Source organism: Lissotriton helveticus, chromosome 2_2 (genome assembly GCF_964261635.1).
Source record: "Lissotriton helveticus chromosome 2_2, aLisHel1.1, whole genome shotgun sequence".
Lineage (NCBI taxonomy): Eukaryota > Metazoa > Chordata > Amphibia > Caudata > Salamandridae > Lissotriton > Lissotriton helveticus.
In genome coordinates, this window is record NC_136060.1 from 184,793,822 (window position 1) to 184,808,553 (window position 14,732).

The 14,732-nt window shown below is 44.7% G+C and overlaps 1 protein-coding gene across 1 annotated transcript in view; it reads right to left on the reverse strand.

The window, feature by feature from the left end:
* Window positions 1-525: 525 nt before the first annotated feature.
* The window catches only part of UBE2K (ubiquitin conjugating enzyme E2 K), a 261,905-nt gene continuing 247,698 nt past the window's right edge, over window positions 526-14,732 (reverse strand). The window contains exon 7 of the mRNA XM_078678315.1: window positions 526-1,825. Within this exon, the coding sequence (XP_078534441.1) occupies window positions 1,751-1,825 (75 nt within the window). The 3' untranslated portion in view covers window positions 526-1,750. The remainder of the gene's footprint in view (window positions 1,826-14,732) is intronic.

The following is a 14,732-nucleotide window of genomic DNA, read 5'->3' on the forward strand; positions in this document are numbered from 1 at the left end:
TTCACTGACAAGGGAATTATGTTTTCTACAAAATGTGATTTTAAAAAATGGTCACAGAAAACAAAAAAATAGAGCAAAACAGCCTAAAGACCAGCAGTAGCAAAACATCATTGTTTATGCTTCATATATAATGTGAGCACTAGCATGAGGAAATATACACCATTATCAACATTTCCAAATAAAGTAGAAAACCTTCACATGGCAAAATCTTAGTGCTTTAAAACCTGCCACAAATAAAAATGTAACCTGTTGTCTTTGACACTGTACTTCTACGCCACAAAAACAAATTGGTGGAGTTTAGGACATAATTACTTGAAAAAATTGAATATTTAGTTTAATTATCAAACAACGTGTCTGCAATGAAACATGGATGCATTTTCAGTTTAGAAGGTCTATATCATTGCCTGCAGCACAGCTGACATTTCATGTCCGGCCTGCATATTGCCATTTACAACAGGCGCCGCGAATGTAACAGGTTTTTAGAGTGTTCCCAAACATAGTACTAATAATTGTCAAATCTTTCAATTGAGGATGCAATGTCTTTTTAATATGAATAGAAAGTCCGACTATGTACACGGAAAATGAAGATTTCCATTCTGCTTGTCAAACATCAATTTTAAAGAAAGTTGATTTAGAACACAGTTCTAGTTCTTATGTGCACTTCCAGTATATACAGCAATAAAGAAACACAACAGCCTCCATAAAAGAGTTAATATTTTAGTACTGGGTGAGCAATCCTATGTCGGAACTCCAAACAGTGCTAAACAAAACAATGATTGCATCACAGCAAGTACTGTACTTGAATGGAGAAAAGCTTTAGCTCGAGAGGCCAATCATTTCAATGTACCAGATTTCTTTTGTCCAAATGTTTTAATGCAGTCTGTAACTGTTTGATTGATTTGACCAGCGAGGAGGAGAAAAAAAAAAAAAAGCAGCCCAACATAATTTTTTTTTATTTCGGTTGCTCAATTTTCAAACAAACCAAACACCTAGCGGATGCTATGGAAAGCTTGCACAACTGGGACACTGATTTCCAAATAGACCCTAAAATGAACAGTTGGGCTACTGTAAATGGCACAGACAATATGAAGAGAAAAAAATCAGTTATGTATTGGCTTTGTTTTGAGGGTGGAGTGGAGCAGCTTTCAACACACAGCACTGGTAAGGATTAGGGTGCGAACAGTCGACCATTTCAAACCAAGTGTAAACATCAACGTTACAGAAAAAGTAATCTACAGGGACATTGGACTTAAAATGGTATACTGTTCACACACCTGTCAGACCAGGTCTACTAAAAGTACAAGCATGCAAATCCACAGGCACATAGGATCCATGTTAAAAATAGTAGGCTATTTAATGAGTGAAGGCAATTATTTGATAGCGCTAACACTCAAAATGGTACTCAAGTAATTAAGATCAGTAAACCAAAATCCGGGAACTACCTCCTGGAATCCCAGACACTGCAAAACATTAAAGTATGCATACTGTTCAATTGTTTCCCGTTTGCTCAGTTCTTTTTACAATATTTAGTAAGAAAAAAATTAAAGTATTTCCCCTTTTTAAATTTACACAGACGTTTAATGAGCTTTATTTACAGAGCAGTTTCTCAGTCTCCAATAGTGCCTAGGACAGCATTATCAGGCAAGAGTGTCATTTTTAAAAGGGAACCTATGCAGAATTCTAAAAATAACAGATGGTGGTGCTCTTCAGACGGGGCAAGCTGGACTATAGAAGTGGCTATTTCCACATCTCAGTTGCTCAGAAGTAGTTCTGTTGCAGTTTCTACATCCCACGATTTTGAAGACAAGGCCACTATTACTGCATTCTGTGGACAAAAGCATAGACATATTTAATGAGTGAACATGTTCGCTTCATTCTTTAAAGTTAAACAATTAATTATGCTGTTCAACGCCAAATTAAGCAAATGAGGAAAAACACTACTCGCACTTGCACTTCCACCCAGACACAAACACAATAAATCCCATACACAAACAACAACATATGCAAGATAAGTTAAAAGAATACAGGAGGGGGAGACAACATGCTGCCCCCTAAAGATGGTATTATTGGACAAACAAATATAGAAATCACTGTATTTCTAAAATGACAGATCTACTCCCCTTTGGGAGTGAGGGACCACTGTTTGGGTATAATAGCCTAAATATGGTAGGCATACACCTGCAATCACAAACACAATTAAACAAAGCAGTGAATGACCATTTAAAAAAAAAATGGATATTATAATAGCAGAAGAAAATACAAATAGTCGCCATGCAAGGCAGTTTTTCATCAATAGTGTATTTTATAAGTCAGCGATTTTCTTTTGACTGGTGCTGTTGTGAAATAAATGGAAGAGTACACATAGCTGAAGTGGTGGAGAGACCAGAGGAAGAAGGGAGGCTGACAGGGCGACATAGTTGATTCTGGAGGTACTGTGTAATCCTCTGGGGTGTGGCATGATAGAACAGCCATACAATCTGAGTAGCTAGTGATATGATGTTCGGGGACTTTTATGTGAGGTCCAAGCCTCTAAGCAGGAGTGAGGCGTACGCAGGTGCCTAAAAAGACTTGCTAGGAGTAGAAGTGGATAGAGGGGGAGGCAAGTTGTATTCTCTAAGGTTGGGGCAAGCGCAGTGCGCTACTGGTCTGTGGGGAAGGCGTATCTATGATGGAGTCACGTTGACAGCCTCTAGTTCCCGGAATTTAAGCAGTAAGGCATCCCATTTCATAGCGAGAGAGTATTTTCAAAGTCCCCAGGCTTCCTTCCTGCAGTGCGGCGCTTTCAGCATCAGCTCAAGCCAGGAGCCTGAGTTTGCACGCGTTTAGTCAGCCTGGCGCACCTTCCCAGGATATGGTCTAGGAAAAGATATAAAAAATATGCCTAAAAAAATGAAAGTGTGTCCTCATGTAACGGAACTGGTGCTATGTAAAGCGCTCTGATAACTGATTCGGTTCGGTTCTAGTTCGCGCTATATAAAAACTCCGAGAAAAATAAATAAATAAATAAAGGCCTGGTTAGCTCACCAGCGGCACGTAATGGCATGCCTCACCAGGATCAGAACCAGGAAACGTGTTTCAACTTGCCGCTTCAGAGTGCGGGAAGCAGTCCAAGGTGTATGCCTCCGAAGTATGAATAGGTGCGAAGTTGGTCAGCTGTGCGAGTTGGGTGGTAATCACCATCCAAAAGTGTGTAAACTAATCACACAACCACAAGTGGAGCAGGTCAATGTTAGGAGTTCGGACTCTGGGATAGACTGCATTTGAATGCAGGATATATTGGTTAATTTTCGCTGGGGTTAGGTAGGCTCTGTGTAGCGTGAAGAACTGTAGGAGTTTAAGTCTAGCATTTCATGACACGGTTGGCAGATAAGCAAGAATTCTGTCCTATTCTTTGTCAAGCATGGGTTGGTTAACATCCACCTCCATTTTTAAAGCAAGTGGGTGATCTGGTCAAGATCTCGGAGGGCTCCAAACAGCCAACTGATCAGGCAGCTGCCGTTTTAAATTTGTAGATATTGGATAAGATTATGGGATGGGGCTCGGTGTCTGATGTGTCAAGTGGTGCTTACTGCGCAGGATAAAGCTTAGTGTGTAAAGAGTGTCCCCCTGGAATTTTGAATTCTTCAAGAAGGTTGTTGTAAAACATGAGGGCGCAGTCATTGAAAAAACAGTAGTTGGCAATCTTGCAGTGGTTTTGTACATGGTGTATTATTTAAGAGTTCCAGTATAGCTAAGTTTAGAACCAACGTGTTGACCATCTTGAAATGGTTAAATAATTATATACTATGGACAATACAATTCCATGATGGGTTTTTTGTTGGTTGTTTTTTGATTTTTCAAAAACCTTTATTGAAAAAAATTGCACACCACAGTTTCAAGATTCCACAGTTGCAAGGGATTAAGCACAGTAATACAATAGTGCACAGCAGAGGCAATCTTAAGCTTGTGACACTTGAGGATAATGTCAGGGAATGTTGTCGTGTAACCGCAGAGAAGGTGAAAAATACAGCAGAGAGGCACCATGAGTAGGGGAGGGAGGCAGAAGGAGCAGAGGGGAGCGTGAGCAGAAAGGAAGTTGCTCATTGACCTTCACCGGACGCCAGCGGGGAGCGCAAGAGAGGTGGCAGGGCGCTGAGAATCATGACTTGAGAGGTAGGTCACAAGTGGACCCCATATGTCAATTGGGCGAGATCTGGTTGGTAGAAGGTCCCAGAACTCAGACAGGAGAGTCTTGCAGCGGGAAGCATCCTCGAGCCAGAGGGCAGCCTGAGACCCAAACACATGGAGACCCTATGCCACACGAGGACCAGCAGCATGGCAGTCAAGCAGCGGGAGGCGTTTCCAAGGCGGCACTCGTTTGGAGACGCTTTTCGTCGCGAGTGGAGTTGTGGTCTGTTGAACACCTTTCCGCCTATAACACTTCTACCCAGAGTGCTGAAGAAGATCAGGCGCGACCGGGCCCAAGTCATCCTTGTGGCCCCGGACTGGGCACGAAGATACTGGTATCCCGAGCTACTCAGCATGTCTGTCGATCCCCCGATTAGTCTGCCTCTTCAGGAGGACCTTCTGTCGCAGCAGCAAGGGACGGTCATCCACCCGAACCTGTAAAGTCTCCACCTCCATGCTTGGAGATTGAGCGGCGACAGTTGAGGCCATTTGACTGGCCTCCTGGAGCTTGTAATGTGATTCTGGCAGCCAGGCATCCCTCCACAAAGTCGGTATACGCCTGCAGGTGGAACAGATTTGTGGCATGGTGCACAGCAAAGGCTGTGGATCCACTCTCTGCCCCCCTTTCTGAGGTTCTCCTCTTCCGTCTTTCTCTTGCCAAGCAGGGCTCTGCTCTGGGCACTATCAAGGGCTACTTTTCTGCCCTTTCCGCCTTCTTGAGGCTACCTGATCAGCCTTCTTTGTTCAAGTCCCCGATTGTTAACAGATTATTGAAGGGCATCACTCATATGTTCCCTCCTGTTCCTTTCGTGATGCACCAGTGGGACTTGAACCTGGTTCTAACTTACCTGATGTGCGCTCCTTTTGAGCCGCTTCATAACTGTCCTCTCCGTCTTCTTACACTTAAGACTGCTTTCCTGGTTGCCATCACCTCTGCCAGGAGAGTGAGTGAGCTCCAGGCTCTTTCCTCTAAACCTCCTTTCCTTTCTGTGCATCCGGACAAGGTTGTGTTGCGGACAAGATCCTCTTTCCTGCCCAAGGTTGGCACGGCCTTCCACATTGGGCAGTCCATTACCTTGCCCACCTTCTTTCCGCCTCCGCATCCCTCGAAAGAGGAAGAGGCTCCATCGTCTGGACCCAAAACGTGCGCTCTCTTACTATCTGGATCGCACACGCCAGTTCAGGGTGGATGACCAACTCTTTGTTGGTTACGTGGGCGCTAAGAAGGGAAAGGCAGTGCACAAGCGGACCATCTCTCGATGGATCATCTTGTGTATCCAGGCGTGTTACTCCTTGGCTAAGAAGGAGCCCCCCCCCCCCCCGTTGGATTGAGGGCTCATTCCACTCAGGCCACGACGACTACCACTGCCCTGGGCCGAGGAGTGCCCTTGCAGGACATTTGCCATGCAGCTACGTGGGCCTCGCTGCACACGTTTGCACAACACTACTGCCTGGACAGCCAAGTCCGGAGGGATGGCTTCTTTGGCCGTTCCGTCCTCCAGGACATTCTGGTGTGATTATTGGTTCGCAGACCCACCACCGTGGTTGGTATTGCTGGGGTATCTATTCTAAGGTAAGGAATCTATCACTAACGTGTCTCTTTCAGATGCACAAGTTACTACTTGTGTAACGATATATCTGTAAGAGACATTAGTTAGTGATAGATTCCTTACCGCCCCACCCATCCTCCCCGTTCTGCGAACCGATATCTAGGGTTAAGGTCATCCCCTTTCAGGGCCCTAGTTTCATGGCACCAGTGTTGGTTTTGATCATGGCTCTGCGTTTCTGGCACGGAAAAGCTATGTATAAGAACTGACGTCAGTGCGCGAGGGCGGCGTATAAGTACTCCGGCGACTCCCTCCCGGCGCCGCCGCCGGACGCGGAGCTGCAGACGACTCCTACCGACGCGCAAGGGTACTGCTGCGCAAAAGTTTCCGGATCCAGTCTGACGCCTGGGGATATTCTAAGGTAAGGAATCTATCACTAACTAATGTCTCTTACAGATATATCGTTACACAAGTAGTAACTTGTGCAACAGTACAACCTAGCCTGGTGGGAAGGCCGCTGACAAGCAAGTGCCACCTCAGTCACAAAAAGTATCCAAGACAGATTCCAAAAAATAGCTCGACTTTCTTCTGATCCGTTATATTTTAAGTCATAGAGAGGTAACAGAATAAGAACAAGAAGTTAATCACCTCTTATATTATCTTCTATTCTTGGGTCTAATTCTAAGATTAGAAGATTACAATCGTGTGCATAGTATGTAACTTTATGTGGTAAAGACAAGCAGACTACGTAGTACACATCCACTTAGACACAAGTTAAATACTTAATAACCTTTAAACAGGAATATCTCAGCTCGAAAGGGCCACAGCCAAATGACAGAAATGTGGGTTGTCATGAACAGATGCACCATCTATGCACCCAGATTCTGGAACAGCACCCCCATGTCCATTAAGACCTCCTTAACGTCATGAGAGCTACAGATGGAGTAAAATTAGCACACACAGAACATTTGTTTCTGTTAGCAGACAAAAGCAAGTGCCAGAGCGCATGTGCTTTCTTTGAGACGGAACTGGAAAACACCGATTTAATTTGTCCTAATGCAAAGGAATAAAGTACGGTTTAATTAATAAGAACAGAGCCTGATCTTATGGAGCAAAGAAAGGCTAAATATCATGTGGACTGTACTTAGTACCAGCAGGCTCTCATGGTTAATTGTCTTTCTTAGGTTATATTCATTGGACTGCACTCGTAAAGCTCATTGTGCTCACTTGGCACCATCAAAGCACACGTTGCTAACTGAATAAGTCAGTCATTTTTTCGGAAATTAACTTGCATTACCCAGATCTCTGGAACCAAAGGTCTTCCAAACATTCTTTTAAGCACTTAGTCTACAGCCACACGAGGGGGCACTGAAAACAGGATAGCTTCAAATAAAGGAGGGATAAGCTTTACCTTGCTGTTGGTTGAGAAGAGGACTGTATACATCTGCTTTTATGTTGGCTGGAGAGAAGTCTCTTTCAAAAGAAACAAATGTACTTTCTATTTGCCCCACTCAGCGAAGGCTTTTTGGAAGACGTGTCAAACTACTGGCTAATGTGGACTTTCTGGAATGAACTGCACTTGAAAAGTCAATTATCCAGGTAAGAGCACAGGTCCATTTTCATGACACTACCAATACCACGCACTTGGAGAAGGACTTCAAGCCGAATGGCAACACATTGAATATGATCTATCCCTCCCTCTGTGAGCAGTCCTTAAACCAAGGCAGATCTGCGGTCTTCATTGTGGCTGCTTTCCTCCTACAGGATAAAGCATCAGTAAAGCCCATAAACCTCTTTGTTCTGGACAGCCCTCATATGGATGAACATACCCAATCAGCCAGTCAGATACAGGGTCTGAAAGATTATGGAGGGATGTTTGGAGGAGTGTTCTTAACACATAGCATGTGCATATTTTATGCATTATGGAAAACACATTTGTCTTTTTGATCTTGCCACTATTCGAAATGGTTGAAGATATACCTCTCACACCAGCACAACTACTTGGATGCTCAAGAACAGGTGAGCGAAAATCATAGCTTCTGGGGAGCTCTAAGTTTCCCACATGTAGTTGAAGGCTTGGGTCCTTTGCTACTCTTTATTGGAATTTATGCAATGACAGACTTTAATTTTCAAACTCCTGTCTAATCGGTGTATTTAAAAATCCTCCTTATTTAAGTTAATGAACTTATATAACACAAACTTAGTCCTGAAAGTCATCACAGCGCTTCACAGAGAATGGGGGTGCGTTGAGTAGAACGCTTACCAACACCATCACAGCCATTCAAAGGTTAGACAGGACAAGGAGGCAGAAGCCATCTTTGTTCATTATCTGTAGGATGTCTTAGACAGTGTATCAGTTTCTGTACTACAACAAGGGCAGACTTCTGATTTGTATGCCTGTAGGAGGATGTGACCATATCTGTTAGTTACAACACAAAAGCTCTTGTCAAAGATATTTTTAAGGAAGCAGACGCACATTATGGGTGATATTTGCCTGGCTTGTAAGGTTCCATCAATAACTTTTCAAGATGAGATGATGCCAGTGCAGAGACTGAGGCTGTTGGGGAAAGGGATATCAGAGAAAAACGGGGATTACGTCATCAGTGACTGGCACAGATCTGAGGGATTGGATGATTGCCAGGGAGTCCACAGAGAGGATTTGGGAGAAATGCCAGGTAGACGCAACATGAAGAGTTCCGAGCGTTTGCATGGTTAATGTTGGTATTGATCTTCAATGAAGAAATTAATACTACGGATTGACTTTTTAAATTAAGGGCTGACTGAAAGCACAAGTTTCCTTTTTTTGTGGTTGTGGACTTCAGAGCGTCACAGGATTGTTTACATGAAGGGGCATAGAAGACTCAAAATCCAACTGGCCACAGAAGACTGCAGTGCGGGGACCTTTGGCAGAGATTGTAAGGCTCATGGGAACAGTAGAGAATTCTACAACAATGGGTCTAATGAACTCCCTTTCCTTCCACTGAAGATACATAGATTACAAGGTTGCTGCTTAGTTTTAACTGTTGCAATTTAGTCACCTGCATATGATCCGAAAACGAAATTACCTGAAAAGGTTTACTATGAAACGTCAGCAGCAAATACAATTTGAAAGCAGTGAGGTGAAGCTGTGATCAGAAGCCAATGCTAATAACATTTAACCAACCAATGTACTACATCCTCAGCAGAGTTTATCAACTTGTTTCAAATGAGACCACACTCCCAAATGAGCATCTTCGCTCCAGTGTCTGAAAAGAAAACCTGCCATTCACTTTGAAGATTCAGAGGGAACTATTATTTTTCGCCAAAAGAAACAAGTTACTTACCTTCTTCAATGCTCTTTTTGGGGATTCTCCAGAGGCACCTAACTGGATCAGGAGGATTATTCAGCATGTCTCTGCGCACCAGTATGTGGCGTCGCGTAGTTATGAGTCTATTCTGCTTCACCCCATAATACCCTAGTACGTTGTCAGTTTCTTATTGGACATTATCTGTGCCCTCAGATGCGGTGCCAAAAAATCAATTGGACATATCAGGGGGCAGACCTGTAATTGGGGATCGTTTTAGATGGAAGAGTCCATTCAACAGAACAGGGAAGGGAGATGACCGTGAAAAATCTGTGGTTACACAGAGTATCCACAAGAAGGATTATGCTACTTACCCAGTAAGCATCTATTTTTAGCATGTAGAGCTGTGCATTGGGATACTTTGCATACTCCTGCCATCTAGTGTTGGGTCCAGATGTTTGCAAGTTATTTTTCTTCTAATAAATCTTTCCTAGTCACGAGGTAAGGTGACTCCTCCTTTCGGTGATGGTGTGCATGGGAATCTACTCTATTGTTAGATTGTTTCCCAGCAAGAGGGTGAGAATGGAGTAAGTGTAGAACAGAGATGCCCATGCGTATGTAATGTAAATAATGCAAAACTGCAACAGCTGCAGGTGCTAGGGAGGTGAGAGGGTGCATGTGAATCTACAGCTCTACATGCCAAGAACAGATGCTTTCTGGGTAAGAAGCATAATACATTCGAGGCATATGTGCTGTAGATACACATGCTTTACATAGACTATTTAGCAGTATTCTCCCAAAAAGGAGGCTAACTAGTAGATGTTGCAGCTGTTTGAAAACGCGGTTTTTAGCACTGCCTGGGCTACATTGGCTTGTTGACATGCTAACACATCCACACAGTAATGTTTGGTAAAAGTGTGTGGTGTGGACCATATTGCTGCTTTAGAAATGGCAGCTATAGGGATGTTACCTAAAAAGGCGATGGATGCTCCTATTTTACGAGTGGTATGTGCTTCAGGAGGTATAAAGTTTGTTTAGCTTTAGCATAGCAGGTTTGAATGCAGTTAACAATCTATCTTGCAATACCAGATTTAGAAATGGGATTGCCTTTGTGAGGTGTAGCAAATGCAACGAACAGATGTTCTGCGGAAACCTTTTGTTCTTTCAATATAGTACAATAACGCTCTTTTGACATCAGGAGTATGAAGAGCTCGGTCTGCTACCGAATCAGGTTGAGGAAAGAGCACAGGCAACTCAACTCATTGGTTGATATGAAAAGCAGAAACCACTTTGGGGAAGGAACTTTGGGTTGGTGCGAATAACCACACTGCCTCTATGAAGTTAAGAGAAGGGTTCTTCTAAGGTTAAAGCTTGTAGCTCACCAAGTATGAAGTGATTGCAATGAGGAACGCAATTTTTCATGAAAGAAACTACAGAGGAAACTTGTGTAATTGCTAAAAAAGATAGACCCATGAGCCGTGTAAGCACAATGTTCAGATTCCAAACTGGTGCCGGCGGTATCCTGGGTGGTATTATTCTCTTATTCTCCTCCATAAATGCTTAGTTTATTGGAACCTTGAACAAAGATAGATATCGGTTTCGCAAATATGTAGCTATTGCAGGAAGATGCAAATGAATGGAAGTGTTACCTAAACTAGCACGCTGTAAATGCAGAAGGTAACAAATGATAGTGGCACCACTTCCGCCCTGCACGAACCTTTGCAGGTTAGCGTTCTAGTACTCCCTCACCCTTCTATTTAATGTCAGTATGGAGGCAGCGCAGCGGACGAGTGCAGCGGGAGCGCCGGCTTCGCGCCGAAGTCGCGCACAAGTCAAGCCCGTCTGCGCCCGTCCGCGGCCGACCGGGCTCAGGGCCCCGTCATAATGCCCATTTTTATTCCTACACCTCCTCTGACCTCTTGAGCCTTAACACATCAGGACCTATTCCTACCCATGCTGTCAAGGCAGCCCAGTCATGTGGTATTCTTATTCCTTCCGCCTTTTCGGCGCTGGCCCCTCTTCACGATTTGACCTCTTCTGTTCCACAAAATTCCACCTCTTTGTCAATCTTTTATCTTAACACCCGTTCCCTTATTCGCCATCAGCTCGAGGTGTTTCAATTATTGATCCATAGCTCTATCGATATTCTCCTCTTAACAGAGACTTGGATCACTGAAGAATCCGCCCCTGATATTCTCGCTGCTATTCCTTCGGGATACTACATTATGCACAGCAACCGGCTTGCTGGGAGGACTGGGGGCGGCGTGGCGGCTATTATCCGCTCTGAACATGTTTTCTCTGAAATTTCGGTAAACTCCATCCAAAAAACTGAACTATTGGCACTAAAATTTTCCTCCCCCAAATCTTCCTTTGTTTGTGTCCTTGCTTATCGACCCCCCGACCCTATGCCTCTCTTTCCCCAACTCTTCAGCGATGCAATCGCTCACTTAGCAATTAACCACGCTAATATCGTGGTAATTGGCGATTTTAATTACTGGCCAGCCGATGCCCATGAAAATCATTTATCGGTGGAATTCACAGACCTGCTTACAGGCATGAATCTTACCCAACACATTCACACCCCCACCCATCTGAAAGGTCATACTCTTGACCAAGTTTGGACTTCTAATATTGACATATCATCTCCTTCGGTTTTCCCTTGCTCCTGGTCTGATCACTATTTCATCTCTTTCCACCTACATTTGCACACCCTCTGTCCCCCTCCCCGTCCCTCCAACATCATGGCTCGCAACTGGAAAAGGGCCAACTTGCCGGACTTTTTTGATTCACTGATCTCTACCGCACCCCTGTCGTCGACCTCCTTAGAGCTTCAAGCTGACACTCTTGATGTATGGCTGCAACAGGCTAGCGATAAAGTTGCCCCTCTAAAGAAAATTAAAACCAAGCGTCCTCACGACGCTCAACGTTGGTTTACGGACCAACTTAAAGCAGAAAAACTTGCACTGCGACAATCTGAACGCCGTTGGCGTCGCCACTACGATCCTCTGTTTAAACTAGCCTACATCGAGGCTCTGAAATCCTATAAACGATTAATCTTGGAGGCCAAGACAGCATACTTTTCCCAAAAATTTTTGAACTCCAACAATAAAACGAAGGATATCTTCTCAATCGTAAATGAGCTCTCCATGCCAGATAGAGTCACCCTTCAACCGCAGCCGACTCAATCCCTTTGCGACTCACTTAATTCTTACTTTACAGATAAAATAATCACAATAAAAAATAATATTCCATCTCCGGCATTCCCCACCTCTTCTTTCCTTCCCCCCACTAATACTCATATACTTACTGAGTTCCCTCCGATATCCTTAGAAGAGTTTACCAATCTTCTTCATAAAGTCAGTTCGGGCTCCCCTAACGACTGCTGCCCCCCGCAGGTCTTAAAAGAAGCCTTCCTTGCTTGCCCAGGCCCCCCTTTGGCACTACTCAACAACTCCCTTGCCATCGGGAAGGTCCCATCTTCTTTTAAGCAAGCTGCAGTTTTACCGATACTAAAGAAACCTACCGCAGACCCCTCTATACTCAGCAACTACAGACCCATCTCTCTCCTACCTTACTTAGGAAAGATCCTGGAGACCTTTGTCACTCGCTGTTTAAGCTCCTTTATAGAGCAATCTTCCTTCTTAGACCCCCAACAAGCAGGATTTAGACCCCTCCACTCCACCGAGGCGGTCATTGTTGCTGTTATGGACACCCTTAGGAAAGGTGCGGATAGTAACACCTCTCAAGCCCTTGTCCTATTAGACCTTTCGGCAGCTTTTGACACGGTCGATCACACTCTTTTGATCGACCGTGTCTACAATGCCGGCATTCAGGGTGTTGCCCTTGACTGGCTCAGATCTTTTCTCCATCAACGATCTCAGTCTGTCCACTTATCCTCTTTCTCCGCTTCGTACACTTCCCTTCCTTGCGGAGTCCCTCAGGGCTCAGCACTTTCTCCTCTCCTCTTTAATTTGTACCTCCAACCCTTATTAGCTTCCCTCCGTCACTCCCCGGTCACAATATTTAATTATGCTGATGACCTTCAGTTAATTTTTCCCATTGACTCCCTCCCTTCCTCCCGCACTAACTTTCAGACCACCATAATGACCATCGCGGAGTGGATGCACCGCAGCCACTTAAAGCTGAACCCCACAAAAACGGAGCTCGTCCTGGTAGGAGGCCCCAATCATCCCTGGAACTCCACGTTCTGGCCATCTTCCTTGGGGCTAGCACCCTCTCCCGTGAGCTCCGTCAAAAGCCTGGGGGTGATCATTTCTGAGGACCTGTCGATGCGACCCCAGATCAACGCGGTCACTTCTGCCTGTTTCTTCCATCTCAGGCGGATCCGTAAGATCAGCAGGTATTTCAGTAAAGAAGCCCTGACCCAAGTGGTCATTGCGCTTATCACTTCCAGGCTTGATTACGCCAATATTCTTTATGCTGGGATTCCAGCTTGCCACCTTCAACGGCTGCAGCTGGTGCAGAATCAGGCAGCCCGCCTGATCTTCCACCAGCCTAAGCACCAACATGTCACTCCCCTCCTTTGTAGCTTACACTGGCTCCCGGTATCCAAACGCTGCACCTTTAAACTGGCATGTACCACCTTTAAAGCCCTATCTGATGCAGCGCCTGTTTTCATCTCTTCGGCTCTGACCCGTCACATCCCTACGAGAGCCCTTCGCTTAGCCTCATCAAACCTCCTCGTGGTGCCCAGATTCAAAAGGAAAAAACACGGTGGTCTGAGTTTTTCCGTCCTGGCCCCCTCCACTTGGAACTCCCTTCCCCTTCCCCTTCGTCTCTGTTCAAAGCTTGATTGCTTTCGCAGACTTTTAAAAACTTTGCTCTTTCAAGCCGCCTTTGACTAATCTCCCGCTTTTGGTCCACCTCATTTGTCTATTCAGCGCCAAGAAACCAATGGTGATAGAGCGCGTTACAAATGTTTTTAATAATAATAATAATAATATAGTTTGAGTAGATGCATTTAGAGGATCAATATTGGTATTAGTACAATACATAACAAATCGCTTCAATTTAGCTGTATAGCATGCTCTGGTAATAAACTTTCTTGCTTCTTTAAGAATGGTCATGCATTCTGGCGGCAAGTTAAGATATCCAAACTCTAGGACTTCAGGATCCAAACCGTTCGATTGAGCTCTTTGGGATTTGAATGCTTGACTTCTCCATGGTTCTGCGTGAAAAGATTGGAACTGAAGATGTAGCTTTTGATGTAGACCTACTCAGTTCTAAAAGTGTCGTGAACCACGGTTGACAAGCCCAATGGGAGCTACTAGAATCTGTATGACGGGTGTTTGCCTGAGCCTCCGAACCAGAAACGGTAGGAGAGGGAGAGGCGGAAAATCCTAGGCAAATATCCCTGACCAATTCATCTATAGGGCATTGCCTTTGGATAGAGGGTGTCGGAATCTGGAGGCAAAGTTTGGGCATTAGGTTGTCCACTGTGTGCTACACACTGTGCTGAACAGATCTATTTGTGGGAATCCCCATTCTTGAAAGTATGGAAGGAGAACTTGGGGATCAAGTTCCCACTCGTGTCTTTGTTGCTGCCTCCTGCTGAGGTCGGCAACCTGATTGTTCACTCCTGGGAGGTGTTCTGCCAGAAGATTCATTTAGTGATAGATTGCCCAATGCCAAATGGTCAGAGAGGCGTGACAGTCGCAGAGAATGTGTCCCCCCCCCCCCCCCCCCCGTTTTTGTACATAGTACATTGCTGTCA